This window comes from Sciurus vulgaris, assembly GCF_902686455.1.
Source record: "Sciurus vulgaris genome assembly, chromosome: 11".
Classification (NCBI taxonomy): domain Eukaryota; kingdom Metazoa; phylum Chordata; class Mammalia; order Rodentia; family Sciuridae; genus Sciurus; species Sciurus vulgaris.
The window spans coordinates 18,404,080-18,427,527 of record NC_136472.1 but is presented as its reverse complement, the minus strand read 5'-3'; the positions used below and the strand labels follow the sequence as shown (position 1 = coordinate 18,427,527).

Sequence of the window (23,448 nt, the reverse complement as noted above, 5' to 3'; positions counted from 1 at the left end):
AGGAGAATGTTTTTATTGTGTTAAAAATCAAACACTGCATTTACTGGCACAGCCAGAACCTGTTGGGACACAGAAATTTATATATAACAATGTTTCCCCAAGTTCTAAGCACAAAGCACCCCCCACAGTAGCTACTAGATATGGACTAGATTATTTTATCAATGGCAAGCCCTGGTACCCACCTAAAGGCAAGCCCTTAGAGAAGGTAGATATAGATCTCCCCCTGTCTCCTACAGGGTGGTTTAATCCAGATGATGGTTGTGTTTATGTGTGGTAGTAAGGTAAAAGAATAAGGTTTCACAACATTCCTTCCTTCCTACAAAGAATAGGTCACCCCTATAATAAACATTGGTACACAATGCCCTGTTCTGGGAAAAAGAACTACATAAGACAATGTAATCTATTCAGTAAAAAAAACTTGGCCATGAGAACCACTGTGACCGCTGCCCTCCTGTAGCCCTTAACTCAGCAATTTAGATATTAACCAGATGGACTTAGTAGAAATGGTCACGTGAGATTATTTGTCTATCACTTTACCGCAAACATAGTAAGAATAGTCTTAGGTCATATAGAGTTTAGATATTAAGGAAATAAATATTGTATTAGCTCATTAACATAGTTAGATATGCTTAAAATAATTGTGATTAAGGAAGGATAATCTGTAAGGTTACTGTTTTCTCATAATCTTTCGGTAAAAACAATTTCTGCCTATGCTTTGGAAACTTCTTTGATTTTATTAATCATAAGCTTGTCATCATAGCCTGAAAAAAAGTGTATATAAACCCAGCCTTCCCCAGAATAAAGTGGGATTGATTGCACCAGAACTAGAGTCTGTGTCTTTCATTCTCCATCCATCGCCTACGCTGTCTCCCCACGCCCCGTTTACCAGTGTGGAACCCATGGACTCCTGCTAGGGCTGGACCCCGGCAAAATATTAACTAAGTCTGTTCCAAGAAATATTATAATCCAACTCTCCCATGTGAAGATAAGAAGATTCTCAGACATCAAGAGAAAAGAAAACTGAGTAACTCCAAGGAGTGCTCCAATTCACCTAATAGCAGACTTCTCAGCAGACCCCTACAGGACAAGACAGAGAGGCTGGAGATTTTCAAAGTGTTGAAAATGAAAAACTGCCAAAGCATGAACATGCACCTAGCACTCCTATGCTTTAGAAATGAAGGAGAAATAAAGATATTTCAGAAAAGCAAAAACTGAGAGAATATATCCCTCCAGGCCTGTCCTACAATAGTAACTAAACTATGTTTTTACACTGAAAGACACACTAAAAAGATGAAGAGAGGGGAAAACAAAAAACTCACTAGTAATAACAAAACATTCAAATGCAGAATGCTCTAGTGTTGTACACAGGATGCATAAACCACTATATCTTATATGAAGACCAAAAAATACAGTGAAAAGCAGTAATGATAACACTTTAGTTTAAGGTATAGGCAAAGAAGAAGATATAAAATGTGATATTAAAAGCACAAAATGTGGAGAGGAATATAGCTCAAATGCAGAGACATTTTTATTAATTTATTTTCTATATAATATTTAATTTCATTTAAACATTATATTCATGTAATATTACTGTTATTTCTAGGTAGCTCAAAATTTTGGGAAGGTAAGCATGATATAAAATATAAAAGTTACAAACCAAATATAGAAAGAAAGGAATAGGAACACATTATTGAGCAAATTACTTAACCCTGAAGGAAGAATATGAGACACACACAGAGGGAGAGAGAGAGAGAGAGAGAGAGAGAGAGAGAGAGAGAGAGAGAGAGAGAGAGAGAGAAAAAAGAATCTATAGACAAACTAGAAAATACATTACAATATGGGTAGAGTAACACCTTACCTCCTGATACTTATTATAAATTATTATGGATTACCTTCTCCAATTAAAAGACACAGTATTGAGTGGACTAAAAAAAAAAGACAATAATTACATTGCTCTTGAAAAACTCACTTTACACGAATTGGATGATATTGAGAGAAAGAAATGAAGTATTCCATGTGATTGGAATCCTCAGGTTTACAGGAGTAGCCATACTTATATCAGTCAAATAGACTTTAATTGCAAAACTATAAAAATGACTACAAATGTCATTATATAATGATAAGTGATCAATTCAGCAAGAACAAAAAAAATTCTGATTATGTCTGTACCCCAAATTGGAGAACCCAAATATGTAAAGCAAGTAATATTACAACAAAAGGTTGAGAGAGATATTTATGAAATAACAGGGAGCTTTACCACCCCATTTTTTAACAATGATAGTTATACAGACACAAAGTGGACCTCACAGACATCTCCAGAAAGTTCCATCCAAAACCTAAAGTATAAATAGTCTCCTCATAAATATATGGAGTATTTCCTCAGATACTCACACAATTGGCCACAAAACAGGTGTCAACACATTTATGAAAAATGGGATCATATTGACTATCTTTTCCATAAACAATACTGTAAAACTAGATAATTAAAAAATTATTTTGTAAAGAATGCATATAAATGAAAAATTTTAAAGCACCCTACTCTGTAACAACCAATGAATCAAGTAGAAATCAAGAGGGAAATTTTAAAATTTCATGAAAATGGAGATAATGGTGTAAATATGGAATACAGCAAAACAAATACCAGGAGAAAAGTGTATAGCTAGCTAAGCCTACATCCAAAAAGTGAAAGAGCCTCCAAAAAGGACTCAGAAAAGCAGCCTATCACTGTATCTCCAGAATCTAAAAGCCCAAGAAAAAAACAATTCCACAAACACATGCAATACATAAGTAAGAGCAGAAATAGATGAAACAATTTAAAAATGCAAAATATTGATATAAAACAGTACCTTGAAAAAGAGGAACAAAACAAAAATGCCCCTTAATTAGATTAACCAAAAGAGAGAAAGAGAAGTCTCAAATAAATAAGAGATAGATAAGTAGCATAAGATAGAGCTCAGGGGTTGAGTAATTGTCCTGCAAGTTCAAGACCATGATTTCAATTCCCAGATCAAAAATTAAAAATAAAATAAAGAGAGGGGGACTATTGCAAATGGCACTGCAGTAATATAAAGGATCTTCTGAGAGAGATTATTTTGAAAAATGCTACATCGTAGAGTGCTATTTTCTATAACCTGGAAGAAATGGACAAATTATGGATGCATACATCTCACCAAGATTGAATTGTGAAGACATTAGAAATCTGAACAATTTGAAAACAATCATGAAGCCTCCCATCAGGGAAAGGTGGAGGATAAGCTATTTCCTTGCTGAACTATAAAGCGTTACAGAATATCTAATACTATTACTTTTTAAATTATTGCAGAAAAAAGAAGGGAGATACTGCCAAACATGTTCTTTGAGGCCTGCAACACCCTGAAAAAAAAAATCACAAAACATGAAAACAAAAATCAAAGGTACTGGCCAATATCCATGATCAACATGATGCAAATTCCACAGTAGACTTCCAGCAAACCAAATCCAATAGCATATTCAAAAGATTATTCACTATAATTAAGTGGAATTCATCTCATGAATGCAAGGATTGTTCATCATATGCCACTGAATAAATGTGCTACACCTCATAGTTATGAGGTATGATTAAATCAGTAGAGAATGAAAAAAGTATCTATTAAAATTTAATACCCCTTCATAAATAAAATAAAGAACAAATAGTTTAAAAAAATTTACCTCAACTTCATAAAGACCATTTCTAATAGATACCAAAATAAGCAATCCAATTTACAAGAGTTTCAAAAAATAAATAAAATATCTCGGGCTGGGGATATAGCTTAGTAGGTAAGGCCCTGGGTTCAATATCCAACACTGCAAAATAAATAACTTAAATAAATAAATAAATAAATAAATAGATAAATAAATAAATAATCTAGAAAAATTCTAAGAAGTAAACTGAAAATATCTTCAGTGAAAACTAAAACAATTAATGAAAAATTCAAAGGGTTGTAAAAAGCAAACATATCCTTTGTTTATTCACTTAGAGTGAAAATTGTTAAAATGTTCATCCTACCACAAGCAACCTATATTTTCATCCAACCCCTGTTGAAATAATAATAACCTTCTTCATTGAAGTACAAAATACAACACTAAAAATTACATAGAACCAAAAAGCAAGCAAGAAAAAAGAAACCAAACAGGAGAATTTACAATACCTTATTTTGAATCATATTAAAATGTAAATTAATGAACTCAGCATGTGTTAGAATAAAGCGTGATCAAGAAAACAATACAGAGGAACAGAAACCCTAAAAGACAATGCACACATCTACAGTCAACTGAATGTCAGCAAGCACTAAGAACACACAAAGGAAGAGGAAAAGTTTCTTAAATGACTGGAGCGTAAAAATTAGATAGGGGACCTTTGTCTAGTATGAGAAAATTGTATTTATTTGGGTTTGTGTTCGTGTCCTCTATTCTATATCATTGATCCACCTGTCTCTTTTGGTGAATACCATACTGTTTTTGTTACTATTGCTTTGTAGTATAGTTGAAGGTCTGATATTATGATACCCCCTGCTTCACTCTTCCTGCTAAGGATTGCTTTAGCTTCTGGGTTTCTTATTCTTCCATATGAATTTCATGATTGCTTCCTCTATTTCTGTAAGGTATGTCATTGAGATTTTAATTGGAATTGCATTGAATCTGTATAGAACTTTTGGTAGTATGGCCATTTTGACAATATTCGTTCTGCCTATCCAAGAACATAGGAGATCTTTTCATCTTCTAAGGTTTTCTTTAATTTCTTTCTTTAGAGTTCTGTAGTTTTCATTGTAGAGGTCTTTCACCTCTTTTGTTAGATTGATTCCCAAGTATTTTTTTTTAACCTATTGTGAATGGGGTATTTTCCTTAACTTCTCTTTCTGAAGATTCATGACTTATATCTAAAAATGCATTGGATTTATGAGCATTGATCTTATATCCTACTACTTTACTGAAGTCACTTATGAGTTCCAAAAGTTTTCTGGTAGAATTCCTGGTTCCTCTAAATATATAATCATGTCATCAGCAAATAGGCATAGTTTGAGTTCTTCTTTTTCTATTTGCATCCCTTTAATTCCCTTTTCTCATACTAGACAAAGGTGCCAAAAATATGCAATGGAGAAAAGATAGCCTCTTCAACAAATGGTGCTGGGAAAACTGGAAATCCATATGCAACAGAATGAAACTAAACCCCTATCTCTCACCCTCCACAAAACTCAACTCAAAATGGAACAAGGACCTTGAAATCAGACCAGAGACCCTGCAACTTACAGAAGAAAAAGTAGGTCCAAATCTTCAACATGTTGGCTTAGGATCAGACTTCCTTAACAGGACTCCCATAGCACAAGAAATAAAAGCAAGAATCAATAACTGGGATAGATTCAAACTAAAAAGCTTTCTCTCAGCACAGGAAACTATCAGCAATGCAAAGAGAGACCCTACAGAGAGAGAGAAATCTTTGCCACACATACTTCAGATAGAGCACTAATTTCCAGAATATATAAAGAACTCAAAAAACTGTACACCAAGAATACAAATAACCCAATCAACAAATGGGCTAAGGAAATGAACAGACACTTCACAGAAGAAGATCTACAACCAATCAACAGATATATGAAAAAATGTTCAACATCTCTAGTAATAAGAGAAATGCAAATCAAAACTACCCTAAGATTCCATCTCACCCCAATTAGAATGGCGATTATCAAGAATACTAGCAACAATAGGTGTTGGCGAGGATGTGGGGAAAAAGGTACACTCATACATTGCTGGTGGGATTGATTAGTGCAGCTGCTCTGGAAAGTAGTGTGGAGATTCCTTAGAAAACATAGAATGGAAACACCATTTGAACCAGCTATCCCAACTCCTTGGCCTATACCCAAAGGACTTGAAATCAGCATACTAAGAGATACAGCCACAACAATGTTCATAGCCGCTCAATTCACCATAGCCAGATTGTGGAACCAACCTAGATGCCCTTTAATGGATAAATGGATAAAGAAACTGTGTTATATATATGCAATGGAATAATACTCAGCCATAAAAATAATAAAATTATGGCATTTGCAGGCAAATGAATGAAATTGGAGAATATCATGCTAAGTGAGATAAGCCAATCTCAAAAAACTAAAGGATGAATGACCTCGCTGATAAGTGGATGATGACACATAATGGGGTTTGGGAGGGGTGCAAGAATCAAGGAAGGAAGGACTGTATAGAGGGATAAGAGGGGTGGGAGTGGTGGTGTGGGAAATAACAGAATGAGTCAAAAACTATTACCCTAGGTAAATGTATGATTACAAAAACCGTATGCCTGTACTTCATGTACAAACAGGGAAACAAGATGCATCTCATTTGTTTACAATAAAAATGAATAAAAAATATTGGATGGGGGACAGGAATAGGAAAGAGATTTGAATGAATGGGACATGACTTTCCTATATTCATATAGAAATACAGCACAGTGAATCCCCACATCACATCCAACCACAAGAATGAGATTCTAATTAGAATAATATGTACTCCATGTTTGTATACATATGTCAAAATATACTCTACCATTATGTATAACTAAAAAAATAACAAGAAAAATTGGATACCGGAATGAAGAAAAAGGAACTGTACTCCTATCTCTCATTAGCAACAAAAATCCATTCAAAATGGATTAAAGACCTAAATGGAAGACCTGAAATTATGAAACATCATAAAGAAACTAGGAGAAATGCTTCTCTATATTGAAATTGACAAGGATTTTTAGAGAAGACCACAAAAAACAAAAAACAAACACAAAAGCAAAAGCATAAATAGACAAACAATGCCAAACTAAAATATTTCTGTTCCAGGAAGGAAATAATCATCAGAGTGAAGATACAATATATAGAATGAGAGAAAATATTTGTATCTATCTAATAAGGGTCTAATGTCCAGAATATATAAGGATGTCTCAAAAGTCTAAAGCTGTACAACAAATAGCCCAATTAAAAATGGGCAATCAATAGACATTCTCAAAAGAAGATATACAAATGAAGAAGAGGTATGTAAAAAATGCTTAAATATGATAATAATCAGGGAAATTCAAAATAAAGCCAAATTATATCACCACACCACAGTAGAAAGGATTATTATCAAAAATAAAACTAGTACAGGAAAGCATGTGGAAAAAAAGTAAATTTGCATAGCAGTGGTGGGAATTTAAATTAATGCAATCATTATGAAAAATTTTACAGAAGTTCCTCAGGAGTTCCAGCGAGTGAGCAGTTAACTGCGCATAGGTTGTAAGCCAGCTGAGAAAATAAAGGTCAGAAAGAATAATAAAGAATAAAGACAAAAGACAAGAAGATATTTTAAAAAGCAGGGCCAGGTGTGTTGGTCAGCCAGATGGGTCTTACTTCTACAAAGAAGAAAAGCCCCAGTCCTTTATTGTATAGGAAATCATATCAAAAAGATTCATTTTGAAAAGAAACTTCTTCAAGGTAAACAAAAAAGGGAAGTCAAGCAGGAAGAGGCTGATTGGACCTTATCTACGTGCATGATGTCTTCTCCAGCTCTAGGCTGCTGGTGCCTCAAAGTCAGAGAGGGCATTCTTCAACCCCAGAGCAGCAGGCATCTGAATTCAAAGCTTTAGAACCCATGAATGTCACACCAGGCATGGAATCTGCCCCATTTAAAGCAGCCACCTGCGAATGGGTGTGTCTTTTAGCATGTTGGCACCCCGTGATTCCCAGAAGCAGCAACCTTCTGTCCAAGGCTGTAGAGTTCAAAGCAATGATTTCTTTGCTGCTCCAGACACCCTTCCCTTGATCCAGCAACCCCACTACTAGTTCCATATCCCAAGAAAAGAAGTCAGAGTGTGGAAGAGACATCTACACACCATGTTCACTGTAGCACTGTTCAAAACAGCCATCGAATGGAAGCAAACCAAGTATCCATCAACTGAGGGATGAATAGAGAAAATGTGGTATGTACACACAATAGAGCACTATTTAGCTGTAAACAGGAATGACATCCGGTCACTCTTGACAACATTTCATTATGTTTTTTAAAAATATTGTTATTTTCAATATTTTAAAATTTCATTATTAAAACAATTTCATTATTTTTTTTAATAAATCTGGTACATGATATCAAATGTCTCATTTCCTCATCATAGTTGGTATATAAAATAGTTGTGCTCACAAACTTTGAGAGTAGAATGATGGTTTTTCAGGGACCAGGAACAACAAAAGGAGGGAGAAAGAAAAAGAAATAGTAACTGATGTGCACTAAATTATATTTAGATAGGAATAAAACTTACTGCTCTGTTACTGCACAGAAAGGTGATTATAGATAGCACTAATTAATGTATATTTCAAAACTAAAAGAGTTTGAATAGCATAATAAAGAAAGGACAGGTATTTGAGGAAAACACATTCAATATGGTTAAACACTACACAGTGCATTCATGCATAGAAACAGTGCATGGTGCCCACCTTATCATCATTGATATGATAATTTGAGGATTTACTTATCAGATAATATGAAGTTATAATGAAAACAGAATAAAAACAAAAGGAATGGGTGTAGGGAAGACATTTTAGGCAATGAAGCACAATTGAGAGCCCCAATACATTACCCCACACATATGGCCAACTGGTTTTCAACAAGGCTGGAAAATAAAACATGAGGAAAGGAGAGTCTCTTCAACAACAGAGTGAAAGAATGAAATGAGACAGTTCTTTAAGGACATACAGAAATATCAGCTTAAAATGGGTCAAAGGTGCTGGGCTTGGTACTGTACTTCTGCAAACCCAGCTCCACGGGGGGCTGAGGCAGGAGAAATCAAAGTTCAAAGTTAGCTTCATCAATTTAGGGAGACACTTTGTCAAAATTAAAATTAAAAAAAAAAAAAGGCTGCTAATGTTGTTCAGTGGTAAAGCACCCCAGAGTTCAATCCCCAGTACTGGAAGAATAAAGAAATAAACATACAAACAGATAAATAGAGCTGATTGTAGCTCAGTGGCAGAGTGCCTCGGGATTGAATCTCCAGGACTACAGGGAAAAAGTGAAAAAAGAAAAGAAAAGGAAAAATGAATTAAAGTTTTATTCTAAACACCTGAGAACAAATCATCAGGGAAAATCATCAGGACTGTGGGGTTGTCCATGATTTCTTGAAATGACACAATAAACAAACAGCAACACAAAACTTAGACAAGTGGGTCTAGGTCTGCATCCAACTAAAAGATTTTGAAAAGCAAAGGAAATAGTGACCATAGTGCAAAAAGCAAACTATAAAAGTAGGATAAAATATTTGCAAACCATATTTCTAATATGAAACTCAATATTGAAAATATATAAGAAACTTCTAAGAAAGAAAAAAAAATCTGACTTACAAGTAGGCAAACATCTTGAAAATACTTTTCTTCAGTGAAGACAGTGGCCTACAGGTGTATTGAAAGATATTCCATACTCCATGTCACTAATCATCAGGGAAATGCAAATCTGAAACATTTGAACAATAATTAACAGGGAACAAAAAAGTAAATGTTTCCAGAATGGGCAGCAGGTAAGACCCATTCTGGAAACATTTACTTTTTTGTTATGAAGTACATCATCATGTTGCTGTATTAAGGCAGATGACTACCGGGGCATATCCCCCTTGGGACACCCCCTGTGGGCTTCTTCAATAGTTCTGTAAGTGGATATAAACAATCTAAATTAGCCATAATCACAGTGTACCTGAGTCTGTGTTGCTGTGTCTTGGGTAAGAGAAAATTTCAGATCATTTGACAGATATTTTGTACTTTCAATTACAACTATACTATTTTGTATTTAACATTTTAGCTGCTAAACTTCAAGTACTAAATACATTAGTTCTTACAAATATAAATCACATATATTCAACAAAATCTGTTTTATTACTTTAAACCAACTTCTTGGTAAGAAAAAAAAAAAAAAGGAAAATACTTAATTTGTGTGTTTCCATAAGTAAATAAGTGTGTCCCTTATCAGGTATACATTTTAATTTTTCTGATTTATATATTTCAAAGTAAGGAGAGTTATTAATTGGATCACTGGATTATAAAAAATGTTTGCTATATTGAACCATTGGAGCTCTTGTATTTTGATATAATAGTTAAGAAGCAGAGCCGAGATATGAGATCTAGTGATCTCTTCATACTATGACTTTCTCTTAACATGCCTCTTTTTTAATGATCTAAAATAGCCAAACCCATCTTGACCCAGGCTCTGCTTTAATTCCCTGAGAAGCAGGGGTGCAGCTGCGTAAGGGAGCCACAGTGTAATGGGATCCAGTTGAACATACTGGAAAGAGCATGCACTCCTGAAGGAGAACTGGGACTGCCTTTAAACTCTGGAAAACATTACCTAGAAAATTTGCTATTAGGTAAAACATTGTAATGTTCACGAAAGTTCATGCAGCAAATGGCTGTTATGATTTCTCCCCTTTATTGCAAATATAGTGCTTCTTCATGGAGCTCAAAATATGTGGGCTTTACCTTCAACTTAAATTGTATTTATGAACACTAATTTTATAACTCGATCATAGTTATCTTCTCTTTAGCTCTCTTTGAATATGTGTCATTATTGACTTACTGTGCAGAATAACTTTCTTTGAATATCTAATAGAAATGCCTGTCCCAAGAAGAATTTATCTGAAACATCTTATATATTCAAAGCAAAAGTAAGCCCCTATAATGTAGAAAAGGGAACTGTAATAATTTTCACATATATTGTTTTTGCCAAATCACTCAGTTCACACAATTTATTATTCTCTAAAGAGTAATTGAGAAATATAAAATGTATTCATTGGAAAAATTCATATATCAAAATGTGTTTCATTGAATTTAATCCTAATAAATTGCCCTGTGAATGAACTAATTAAGCACATTCTATAATTAAATTTAACATAATGTCACTAAATATTAACTGTAATGTTGAAATTAAATATTAAATTTAACATTGTATAGGTAAGTAAATTATAGCAAATCATTCTTCATAGTTGATGACCAATATAAAATTCTGATTCTATTCCAATGCCATGTCCCTGACATCATAGCTAATTTTAAAAATATTTTTATTTGAAGATGGATACAATGAATAAATTTATTTTAGTTATTTCTGTTTCTATGTGGTGTTGAGGATCCAATCCGCTGCCTCACACCTGCTAGGCAAGTGCTCTACCACTGAGGCAAACCCCAGCCAAAGGCTCATGTTTTTAGACGTCAGGAGGAATTTTTTTCTCCCACTTACCTTATGTTTCAATGTGAATAATTTTGAAATAAGCTAATAGAATCTAATGTTATATTAATCAGTTTACCTGATGACTTAAGAAATGACATGGGTATAGTCACTGTGTAAACAGCCTTGTGTTCTACGTGACTCTCCAGGGAATGCTGGGAGCTGGCCATTCACCATCATGGCTGTCTTCTGATCTACTGCTTGGAAATTATGCAGACAAATAAGCACACATACACACACACATGTGCATGTCCATGCTCCTTAGGTTCACTGTGCTGTTCATTCTTTCCCAGTTATGTCGGTGTGATTTTATGATCATTTTCAAGTGTGCTCCATGGGATTTCAGCATGAAGAATGTCACTGAAGTAACTGTGTTTGTGCTGAAGGGCTTCACTGACAATCCTGAACTGCAGATCTTCTTCTTCCTCCTGTTTCTAGCACTTTACCTGTTTACTCTCATGGGAAATTTAGGACTGATTGTCTTAGTCATTGCGGATTCCCGGCTGCACAACCCGATGTACTATTTTCTGGGTGTATTGTCTTCAATAGACGCCTGCTATTCCTCTGCTATCACTCCAAATATGTTGGTGGACTTTCTGTCAAAGGAGAAAGCCATTTCATTTGGTGCATGTGCAGCCCAGATGTTCCTTGCTGTCACCTGTGGAACCACAGAGTGCTTTCTCTTGGCAGCCATGGCTTATGATCGCTATGTGGCCATCTACAACCCACTTCTCTATTCAGTGAGCATGTCACCCAGGGTCTATGTGCCACTCATGGTAGCTTCCTGTGTTGGTGGGATTCTGCATGCTATAACACACACAACTGCCACTTTCAGCCTGTCCTTCTGTGGATCCAATGTAATCAAACACATCTTCTGTGACATCCCTCCTCTCCTTGCCATTTCTTGTTCTGACACCGGTCCCAACCAGCTTCTGCTCTTCTACTTTGCTGGCTCCATTGAGATATTCACTATCCTAATCATCCTGATCTCCTATGGTTTCATTCTGTTGGCAATTCTGAGAATCCGCTCTGCTGAAGGGAAGAGGAAAGTCTTTTCCACCTGTGGCTCCCACCTAACTGCAGTTTCCATTTCTCATGGCACTGCTGTATTCATGTATGTGAGACCAACATCCAACTATGCTTTGGAGCATGACATGGTAGTGTCTATATTTTATACCATTGTTATTCCCATGCTGAATCCCCTCATCTACAGTTTGAGGAACAAGGATGTAAAAGAAGCAATGCAGAGCGTTTGGGCAAAATTAGTTTATCATTAAAGTATATCTTTCACTCTAAAATTATATTGAAAAAGTTTGTGTGATAGGTATGTCAGTGTCAAGAGGATGTAATGAAAGTGTGTATTTTAATGTGTTAGTGTATTTCTTGTTTGAAGACATTTGAAAATAAAGTTCACTGATGATCTCTACTATGTTGTTTTACAGGCAGAAAAATTTTTAACATCCTTTTGCTTTTTCAATGTTCATACTGATATATGAATATGCATACACACCTATGAGCATCTATGCTGATACTAAGTGAAATGCTAAAAGATCCACACATGCTGGTGAATACTTACATAATATTTGTTTTAAAATTCTGGGTATGTTACTTTAACCTCTATCTAGATTATATTTTAGGTTCTTATAGTTGGAATTACAAATTATTATTTAGTAATATCTGTCTGGCTTGACCCAACACCATTTAATACAAGGAAAATAATTTTGTGTTCATAATCCTAGGGTGTTTTGCATAGTCATTTGTACCTGATTCTAGTTCAAAGCAATCTGCTACATCTTTATGTCTATGCAGCACACTACTCAGCTTGTGGTTTAGACACCACAAGCAACTGGATCAAATTCCAGAGTGTCATCACTGGGCCCTGTTTTGAGTGTGAATTTTTTTTCTCTTTTTTGATATCTTCGACAACACTGTTTTAAGACTATTCTCTAATTCCTCACCAACTGCAGTTAAGTATACATCTGCATTTTTCAAAATTACACTTTCACAGGAGAATAACTGAAGGAAAACACATTTCAGAGTCCTGTGCTACTGGTTAATAGATTTTGCTTTACCTAGGACTAAGCCCAGATCCACCCTTAGGAGACTCCCCACAGTTTTGACTTATTTTTCTTTTAACTGCTAATACTCTGTAAGTCTGTTGCAAATGCACCTCTTTCTTATTGTCATGTTCCTGGAAGAAAAGAACAGAAAAGAACTCTGGTAAACTCATATTTAACCCTCCTTCTAATATACCTCATTTTATTTGAAAATATAGGCCTCAAATTTTAGTTTATATGATACTATTTTTCCTTCTGTTATCACTACTTCTAATTATTTTGTGAATTAATTTCTCCCTCAAGATCACATTTATTTATTAATTATAGCAGAACAAAATCTTTATTATGTATTATATGAAGGATACTTTCTAAATGTGTAACTAATAAATTTAAATGAAGACACAATGGTAAAACTACAGAGCATCTCCTACACAATGTATTCCTACTTAATGCATTTGAATTTGTTTTCATCTCTTAGAGGGTTCTCCCTTGTTATATCACATGACTCATTCCTTCAAATGTCAAATCCAAATCATGGATATTGATTTCTATTATCTCCACATATCTAAATCATATAATTTTTTATTGAACCTGCATATACATGTTTTAAAATTATGTATGGGAGAGTTCCTTATACACAATTCAAAATTCCAAAGATGAATTTTATGCTTTAAAGATTTCATCTGGATTATAGTAATCAATTACAAATATACTAAAAGTACAAACCACTATTTGAGAAAATAGATACATCTGTTGATTAAATACATAATTGACTAAGGAAATAATGAACAAGCATCCATATAGACAATTCACAGAAAAAGAGACTTTTTGTTTACAGTGTATGCATTTTAATAATGATTTGGAAACTGTTAATGTAAAATGAAATTAGATACTTTTATATGCGCTTAAAATTGACAGTAATTAGAAAGGTGGAAACTTCAAAGTAATTATGAAAAGTTGGACTAAAGGAACATTTCCTCTCTGCTCATGGAATGTAAAAGTAAGTTGTTTTGAAAACAGACTATTAATTTCTAGTATTTATATATTCAGGAATGGCAGAGAATATGATCCTGCTAGAAGAATTAAGATGGATGATTCCAAAATCAAACGACCAAGTTTAAAAAAATAAATTTTTAGAATAAGAATTTCAGTAGCATATTATACAATTTCACTTAAAATATCTATAATGTTAAAGTACGTTTTATAAATACACCAATGTATGGCTCACCAATGATAAATGCAAGAGAATGACAAATGGTAGACGGTGCTCACTTCAGACCACAGAAAGAAACTGACAGGTTAAAAATCATGATTAATAGGAAAGGAAATATGTCCAATAGTTTCAATTTTGAAAAATGTGATTTTTATGGTAAAAATGAAGATTGATTAAGGTAAGCCAGGTATGGTGGCCATGTGTATTATCCCAGCAATGTAGAGGCTGAGGCAAGATTGAGTTTAAGGTCAGCCTAGGCAAATTAGGGAGATTCTGCCTCCAAATAAACAAAATAAAATTAAATAAAAATGAGCCATGGATATAGCTCAATGGTAAAGCACAGTTGGATTCAATCATATGCACTGGTGAAAGAAGAAAAAGAAAGAAAAGGAGGAAGGAAGGAGGGAAGGAAGGAAGGGGAAGAGAGGGAGGAAGATGGAGGAAGTGGGAGGGAGGAAGCGGAGTAGGGAGGGAGGAAGAGGAAAGAGGGGTAGGAAGGAAGAAAGAAAAAAAAAGACAAAGATGAACATATAAAGTAGGTTTTGCTCTGACCTAATAGTCATTAAGAAAAGAAAGCATGTTTTGACTTAAGAAAAACGTATAGTTATTAATATTTGTCAGAAATTTAAGGTTACCATGATCCTGGTAGTTAATTACATGTATTTTTAAGTTATATAATTTGCAAATACAAGCACTTTTCAGTACTCCAAATTCAAATCTTCAGTAAAGCAAAATCTATGGCAAACTGAGAAGACATTCATTGTATTGATAAAATATACACAATTTATTATTAAGAATGTATACAAATTATATGGGCAAAAAGCAAAATTAGACTTGTTACTAAATAAGATACAAATAACAAAAGTGTAAAATTATATGCAATTTAAAAAGACCTCATCATGATAAATTTCACAGGCCACAAAACTAGCTATTTTAAAGGACCGTTTAGTGGCAATTCTTACAGTAACAGTGCCACGCAACCACCACCTCTATCTAGTGCACCAAGGATTCCATCACTACAACATTCCCACTAAGCAATTTCCCCATCCTCACTTCTTTCCACCCCAGTAATATTTTTTCCATCTCTCCGAATCGTACATTTCATGTGAAGGATTCACAGTAAAGATGATTGTTGTTGCCCACGTACTTTGAATTGTACATGATCATCAAGCTTCCTATCTTTAGCAGTATGTATTGACACTTAATGACTTATATAAAAAAAAGTTTGGTGTGCTTAACATGAGTGACACCCTCTCAATATTTTCAACTCTGTCATACAATACTGTTAATTACAGCAATGATGTTTCTCATCAAGTCTCTAGAACCCTTCTATTATACGTAATTGAGACTTTGAAGTCTACCTATTAGCAACCATTCATTTTTCCCAGTCCTCAGTTCTTTGCAACTAATTATAGATTTTTTGATTTAATAAAGTTGAATATTTTAAATATCTCATGTAAGTCAGATTATGCAGTGTTTCAGCGAGTGGCTTATTTAATTTACATAATGTTCTCCAGGTTCACCCCTGTTGTCATAGATTACAGGGTGTAATTCTTAAGGTTGAAATAATATTACCTCTTTTCTATATACTATTCTCAATTTATTCATTTAACAATGAATGGATAATTAAGTTGCTTGCATATATTGGTTATTTAGAAAAATGCTGCAATGAAAATAGGAATCTAAAGTCTCATTGAGATCTTATTATCTACACTTTTGATAAAACCTATAAGTGAGATTTAAGTGTAAAATAAATATATAAGTAAATAATTAAATGAATACAGAAGTAAAGTCATAGTTGATTATAATTTTTTTCTAATGATTAGTGAATAACCTCCAGGCATTTCATTAAGCTCTCAAATGCTTTAAATATAATGAACAAATTACTTTGGCATCTCCTCAGGGAGATTATTAGAAATTAAAAAAATAAAATAAAAAAGCACAAATTGCTCTTAAAACACCGTGTTCAGGAACACATTTGAAAATCAAGAGAGAGGTTTCATTGCAGGTAATAAAGACAGAGGTTTAGGTGGTGCCATGTGTTACCAGAACCTACAGGAACTGTCATATTTTGCTATGGATTTGCCATGTAACTAAGTGGCCATTTTTGATTCTGTGCTTTCTACAACTGCTTAATGGCTGCAGAAATAGAAGCTGTTTTTTTTCCTTCATAGTAATTTGTGAATATTTTATCTATAATCTCATAAGGATTTTAAAAATACACATAATGTGCGTTTTTTCAAAAGAATTGATTTCATATAAATATAATTTTATATTTAATGGAGATCAAAAATCAGAGGAGATACAGATTAAATAAAGGGGCATAACCTCTTTATTAGAAAAAGTTGAGACTCAATGGTGTCTTTGCAAATAGTAAGTCTAGACACTTTCGGTGATACCACAGAAAGTAGTTGAACTTTTAGTGATTGTGCAGATAAATGTATAAATGTGATCCATTCCAGATTTCCTGATGAGGTGTCCTCTTCACACTGAGGTGTGCACAGAATTATTCAAGTATCAGGATACTTTATGTATCTGCTGTTAAAGTGATGATAAAATATTATTCATTTTGCAGTGGGATCTGAGTAAATTTTTCTCAAAACTATCATGTCAAAAATGAAAATTCAAGTATACAGCAAAGATAATAAACTAGGATAAAGCAATTTGTTACTTTAAAAAAATTCCTACACTATTCAGATGAAACATTTTTATCTTTCCACAATTATGAAAATTTATAATTACCATACTCTATGTACTTTATTTTAAAATTTTATACTGAAATATTTAATCCTCCTTTAATCTTCCCCAAAGCCTGCAAGGACCTGTGGTTTTGTGTATGTGAAGAAAGAGTTTTAGATAAATTATTTGCCAAAAACTACTTTGGTATATACACTAAGTTCAAGTATAACTGAGATCGTATGTACATACATATATTTTGTTTTTTTTTCTTGGCATAAAGACAATTTGCAATGTGATTCATTATGATTTTCTTATTCTTACATCTATGTAATATCTACCAAAGTTTTTATCATCTTCTGCTCTAATACCTGTAGGTACAAGGATTGAAAGAACAATATATGAATTAGAGAGTTATATGTATATTTATAATTCAAAATTCTTATTACAGAATTGGTATGTTTTTTGGTACCATGTTTACTGAACTTGATTAATAAATGTTACTATTTGATTAAAATTATATGAATGGTAAATATAAAACTTAAAAGAAGTGCTATAATTTCTGATATACCTATCACCCAAAGTTACTATTGTGTTTATGCTTTTATAATATTTGTATGTGCTATCTATCATCTCCAGTTATTGTCTCTCTCCCTCTCTCAAATCTTTACATTTGGAGCTATTGATAATTTGGGGGTGGATATTGAATACAGTGGGATGTTTAGTGGCCTAACTAGCCTCTGATTAGATGCCAAAAGCCTGTTACCAACCAACTGGGGCAAATTATCTCCAGCAGTGAATAGTATTGTGAGTAAACAACCCTAAATAGCACCACTGATCCACCTCTGTCTCTAACACTATTTATATTTATCTTTCTCTTTTAAGGAAGGAGAGTTTATTTTCAAAGATTTTAAATGGAAAAATTTCCATCTATCTTATTTACATCAACCTTGTTTAATAGAAGTGCCCAGGTGATAATATTCGAAATCTATTGACTCTGATGATGTCTCTGTCCAGAACAGGTTTTGTGTGATAAACTTGGATGGAGAAATACAACCTCACAGTGGTGCATGAGTTCATTCTGATGGGTATCACATCACGCCCTGAGCTGCAGGCTGCACTGTTTGGGCTCTTCCTCATCATCTACATGAGCACACTGGTGGGAAACTTGGGCATGATCGTCCTCACCAAGGTGGACCACAGCCTGCAAACACCCATGTACTTTTTCTTGAGGCACCTGGCTATTACAGATCTTGGTTATTCTACAGCTGTGGGCCCCAAAATGTTAGCAAATTTTGTGGTGGATCAAAATACAATCTCCTATTATTTTTGTGCTGCACAGCTAGCTTGCTTTCTTGTGTTCATTGCTTGTGAGCTATTTATTCTCTCTGCAATGGCCTATGACCGCTATGTGGCCATCTGTAACCCTCTCCTCTACACTGTCATCATGTCACAGAAGGTATGTTGGGTTCTGGTGGCAATGCCCTATCTCTACTGCACAATTGTGTCACTTCTAATCACCATTAAGATTTTTACCTTGCCCTTCTGTGGCTACAATGTCATCAGTCATTTCTACTGTGACAGTCTCCCCTTGTTGTCTTTGCTCTGCTCAAACACACATGAAATTGAAGTGATGAATCTGTTTTTAGCAGCTTTTAATTTGATTTCCTCTCTTCTGATAGTCCTTGTATCCTATCTGTTCATTCTCAAAGCCATTCTCAGGATGAAGTCAGCTGAGGGCAGGCGCAAGGCTTTCTCCACCTGTGGGTCCCACCTGACTGTGGTCACTGTGTTCTATGGGACTTTGATATTTATGTATGTGCAGCCCAAGTCCAGTCACTCCTTGGACACTGATAAAGTGGCTTCCATATTTTACACCCTCGTCATCCCCATGTTGAACCCCTTGATTTATAGCCTGAGAAACAAAGATGTAAAGTATGCCCTTCAGAGGACATGGAAAAAAATACATAATATTTTTTACTAAAGTTCATAAACCATATGACCCATACAAATAAGATTTGAATGTTAACATGTTGTTTCCTCTAGAATCTGTAGTACAAATGAGCTCAACATATTAAAACACTGGCTGTCTTAGTAATAGTCAGACATCAGAATGCCATAAAAATCAGTGAAACAAAATATTTAAAAGTTTTTTTCTTTGGGAACAAAAACTGAATCTTTTTTTTTTCTTTTACCAGTTGGAAGTTTTTAAATTTTCTTTTTCTTGTAGTACCCATATTTTTATTCTAGTTTTATCATAGAATTACATGCTGCTACATTTTATGCCTTATATTTTTAATTATTTTATTTATTTATTTTTTACAGACAGGCATTTTGATTCATTGTACACAAATGGGGTACATCATTTCATTTCTACGGTTGCACACGATGTCGATTTGTGTAATCATACATGTACATAGGGTTGAATGTAATGCTTGAAAAAGTGTACCATAGTATGGTCTTCAGATTTAAAGACAGAAAGGGCATTTACAGAGCTGTATGCTGAATGGGAGTGAGGAAGAAGAGTAGGCACTACTGGGCAGCTCAGTGGTTTCTGCAACATTCTCAACTATTACAGCAAAATTTGCAGCATCTTCATGTATATTTGGCCTTTCTTTTTTTGGGGGGGTAAGCACATTCCATGTGTTTTATGCTTCATACATTTCTTTTTTTTTTTTTTTCTTTTTTTTTTATTGTAAACAAATGGGATACATTTTGATTCTCTGTACATGGAGTAAAGGCATACCATTCGTGTAATCATAAATTTACACAGGGCAATGTTGTTTGATTCATTCTGCCATTTTTTCCCTCCCCCCCCACCCCTCTTTTCCCTCTATACAGTGCTTCATACATTTCTATGGATTATGTTAAAATCAGGGTTGGTTGTAGAATTGTGAGGTTCAGCATAACATGATTATTTGTTGAAATCAGTCATATGAATGTGCTCAAATTCCATAATTCACAGGGGCATCTTAGGGTCTTACTCTTTTCTTGTCAGTTTCTTTTCTTTCGTCTAAATCTAACAATAGTCTTTTTAATGCTATGTATTTGGGTATCAATAGCTCATGACTTCAGTACAGCATCTGATTCAATTTCGGTGCATGTGTATATGTGAGTGAATACTCACATTGAGAGAGATTTCTTGAGTTCTGACAAAGAAGTTTCCAGACTTTTGCCCTTTGACTTTCCTTACCGAGTTGATACTGATTTCTGATGGCAAATAATTTCTAATGCCTAGTTACTGTTCCTTAACTCTGTAAAGTAAAAGAAAAATTCTTGTTGAAAAGTCACACTTTACTTGTATTTTTCTTTCATTATATGCTTACTCTTATGACAAAGTAGGTCTGCTGCTGTTTCTTGTGACTGACATTCCTCACGTTTGATCCATATGTCACTTAGGATCCATTCTTTGAGTTGATTTGATATTCTGCCTGGGGAAAAATCAAACAGGTAATCCTACAATTTGCCCTGTGCTTTATTGCTTTTCTTTTCTTTTTTTCTTTGGTTCTATTTAGTTATACATGACAGTAGAATGCATTTTGACAGTTCAAAAATAAATGGAGTATACCTTCTCATTCTTCTGGTGGTACATGATGTAGAATCACACGGGTCATGGAATCATATATGTGCACTGGGTAATAATGTCTGGTTCATTCTACTATCCTTTCTAATCCTATGCCCCCTCACCTTCCTTCACTCCCCCAGCCTAATCCAAAGTACCTCTATTTTTCCCTACCACCCCTAATTACTTCTAATCAGAGTGTATTATGCTCTTTATTGATAGTAGTACTGGTAATTTTCAGGACCTAATTCATTGTAAACCTCTCTAAAATCTGGAACACTTTTTCATTATTTTCATTGATTTGTTTCCATGGCACTTTATGTTACATATGGACTGATTGTTTCCTCAAATTCATGTTCACTGTATTTTAAATTATTTTATGTTTCCAAAATTAATTCAGTGAATAAAATGTATGAGAAAGATACATATTTCTAATAGCTATGCTTGAAAATACACTCCAAATTAATTTAAAACAATATTTCACTTTTATTACGAATTTTGTGTGACTTTCTGTGATTTTTTTTTTTTTTTTCCTGTACTGGGGGTCAAACCCAGGTCTTCTTGAATGCTTGGCAAACACTCTATCACTGATTTGAATCCCCAGACCTTAGTGTAACTTTTCATAATCCCTCAAACGATAAATCGAAAACAGAACAAAATGTATTGAGGTTTAAATTTTGGTAAAATATTTTATTTATTCTGAAAGTTACTCTGTTTTTCATTGGTAAGTAGATGTATAAGATATATCAGACAGTTACATATTTTTCCATAAAATATAGTTTTAAAAATCAGGAATTATAATCTGGTAAAAGCTTTGCTAAGGTAGTTTGTGTCAACAATGTTCAATCATTTGTACAATAATGATTCAGGAAGCTCAATGCAGTTTAGAATAAGAAGTATACAAAAAATTGTCATGATATTTAGAATGTCTTTATAAAAGCAATCTGTACTTGAAGTTAAAATAATAAAAACCAGTGTATTGTGTTTTTCATTTATATGGATACCAAGAGATAAATGAGAAAAAATTAATTAAGACTCTTGAAATGGAAATTTTTACTGAAAATAACTTTACCACCACCTTAAGATTAGGTCCAGTTGGCCTGAATGGTGAGTTCTATTAATTGCTAAGGAGGAAAGGAATAACTATTTCTATAGATTCTTCCAGAATCCTGAAGAAATGTTGTATTTTCAAACTTTTGGAAGCATATTCTTTGACTATCAAAGGCCAATGAAGAGATAATACGTGCAAAAATTTCAAATAAAATGTTAGCTGACAAATCTAGTGATGTGTAAAAATAGTAAAAAATCATATTTAAGCAAATAATTTATATTGCTTTAACATTCAAATATCATAATGTCATTCACCTTAATAAGAGACTAAAAAAGAATGCATGTCTATCACATTTCAATAGATGTGGAAGTTTTTTATAAGTTCCAGTGTGCATAAACTTTGATCAACTTTTTTTTTTTTTTTTTTTTTTTTTTTTTTTTGAGGTGCTAGGGATCGAACTCAGGGCCTTGTGCTTATGAGGTAAGCACTCTACCAGCTGAGCTATCTCCCTAGCCCTTGACCACCTAATGTTGAATGAAAGTTTCTAAGACTGTTAGTATTCTCTCTCATTTCCTTCTTTTCCATTTATCATTTTTATTTTTTTAAATTCTATTTTCTTCCTGAAGGGGAAACATTATTCTTTAATTTGAACAGGAAAATTCCCTTATGAAACAATTTTATCAAGGATATCCATAAAATGTTATTATGTTCATCTAATACAAGAAAAAAATACATAAGCAGAACATTTCTTATCATCAATTCCTTTCACAGTATCTCTGATTTTGTTTGGCTGGTTCCTATTCAGAACATCTCACACAGCTCCCTCTTCAAATGTCAGAATTAAATCATGGTTACTGATACATATTATCCATGCTTATGCAGGACATGCAAACAAGGACAAACAAATTGTGCTTCTCTCTCTCTCTCCCTTTTCTCTCTCTCTCTTGTGTGTGTGTGTATGTGTGTGTGTGTGTGTGTGTGTATGATTCAGAGCATGGAAAAGATCCTTAAACACAAATGAAAATCACAAAGATTGATACAGTTTACAATTTAAAGTTTCGAAGTTTGCACAAAAATAATAGCAAATATAATGATAGAGGAAGCTATGGACTAGGGAAAATAGGTACCATTTCTCATTTGTTGGATTAATAAACAATAGACCTAAGATCCATAGAAACGATGTATATGCACAGAAAAATCACAAAATGATAGTATCTTATGGCTTATGCATATAGTTTAGTAATAATGTGAAAATATAAATGCACATAAAATACTTTTACAAACTCATAAAACTGACAAAAGTATACAGGTAGGAAAACCAAAGAATGAAGGGAGATGGATTAAGGAAAGCGTTCCCACTCTCCTAGTGGGAGTGCAAAATTGTTAGACAATTTGCAGACATGTAATGTATTTCTAGATCCAGAAAAACCAGGAACAATTAATATCCAAATAGAATGACATGGAAAAGTTCAAAATACATATCTGAGAGAAGAAATAAATTTTCACTACTAGACATTCAGACATTCAGTGTTTTAAAAATTAACTTTAAATGTGCAAAATCATATTCTATTTTTTTTTGCTAGGGCTTGAATAGAGGGACACTCAACTTATTTTTTATTTTGGGATAAGGGGTCTCACTAAGTTCCTGATATTTTAGCTA

General features: G+C 33.8%; 1 protein-coding gene across 1 annotated transcript; it reads left to right on the top strand.

Moving 5' to 3' along the window:
- Positions 1-11,540: 11,540 nt before the first annotated feature.
- Positions 11,541-19,159, top strand: LOC306639702 (uncharacterized protein; the record flags this gene model as incomplete). The annotated part of the gene is given in 3 exon segments (XM_079103479.1): positions 11,541-12,494; positions 12,496-12,507; positions 18,215-19,159. Coding segments are annotated over 3 exon segments (1,911 nt in total).
- Between the last annotated feature and the right edge of the window lie 4,289 nt (positions 19,160-23,448).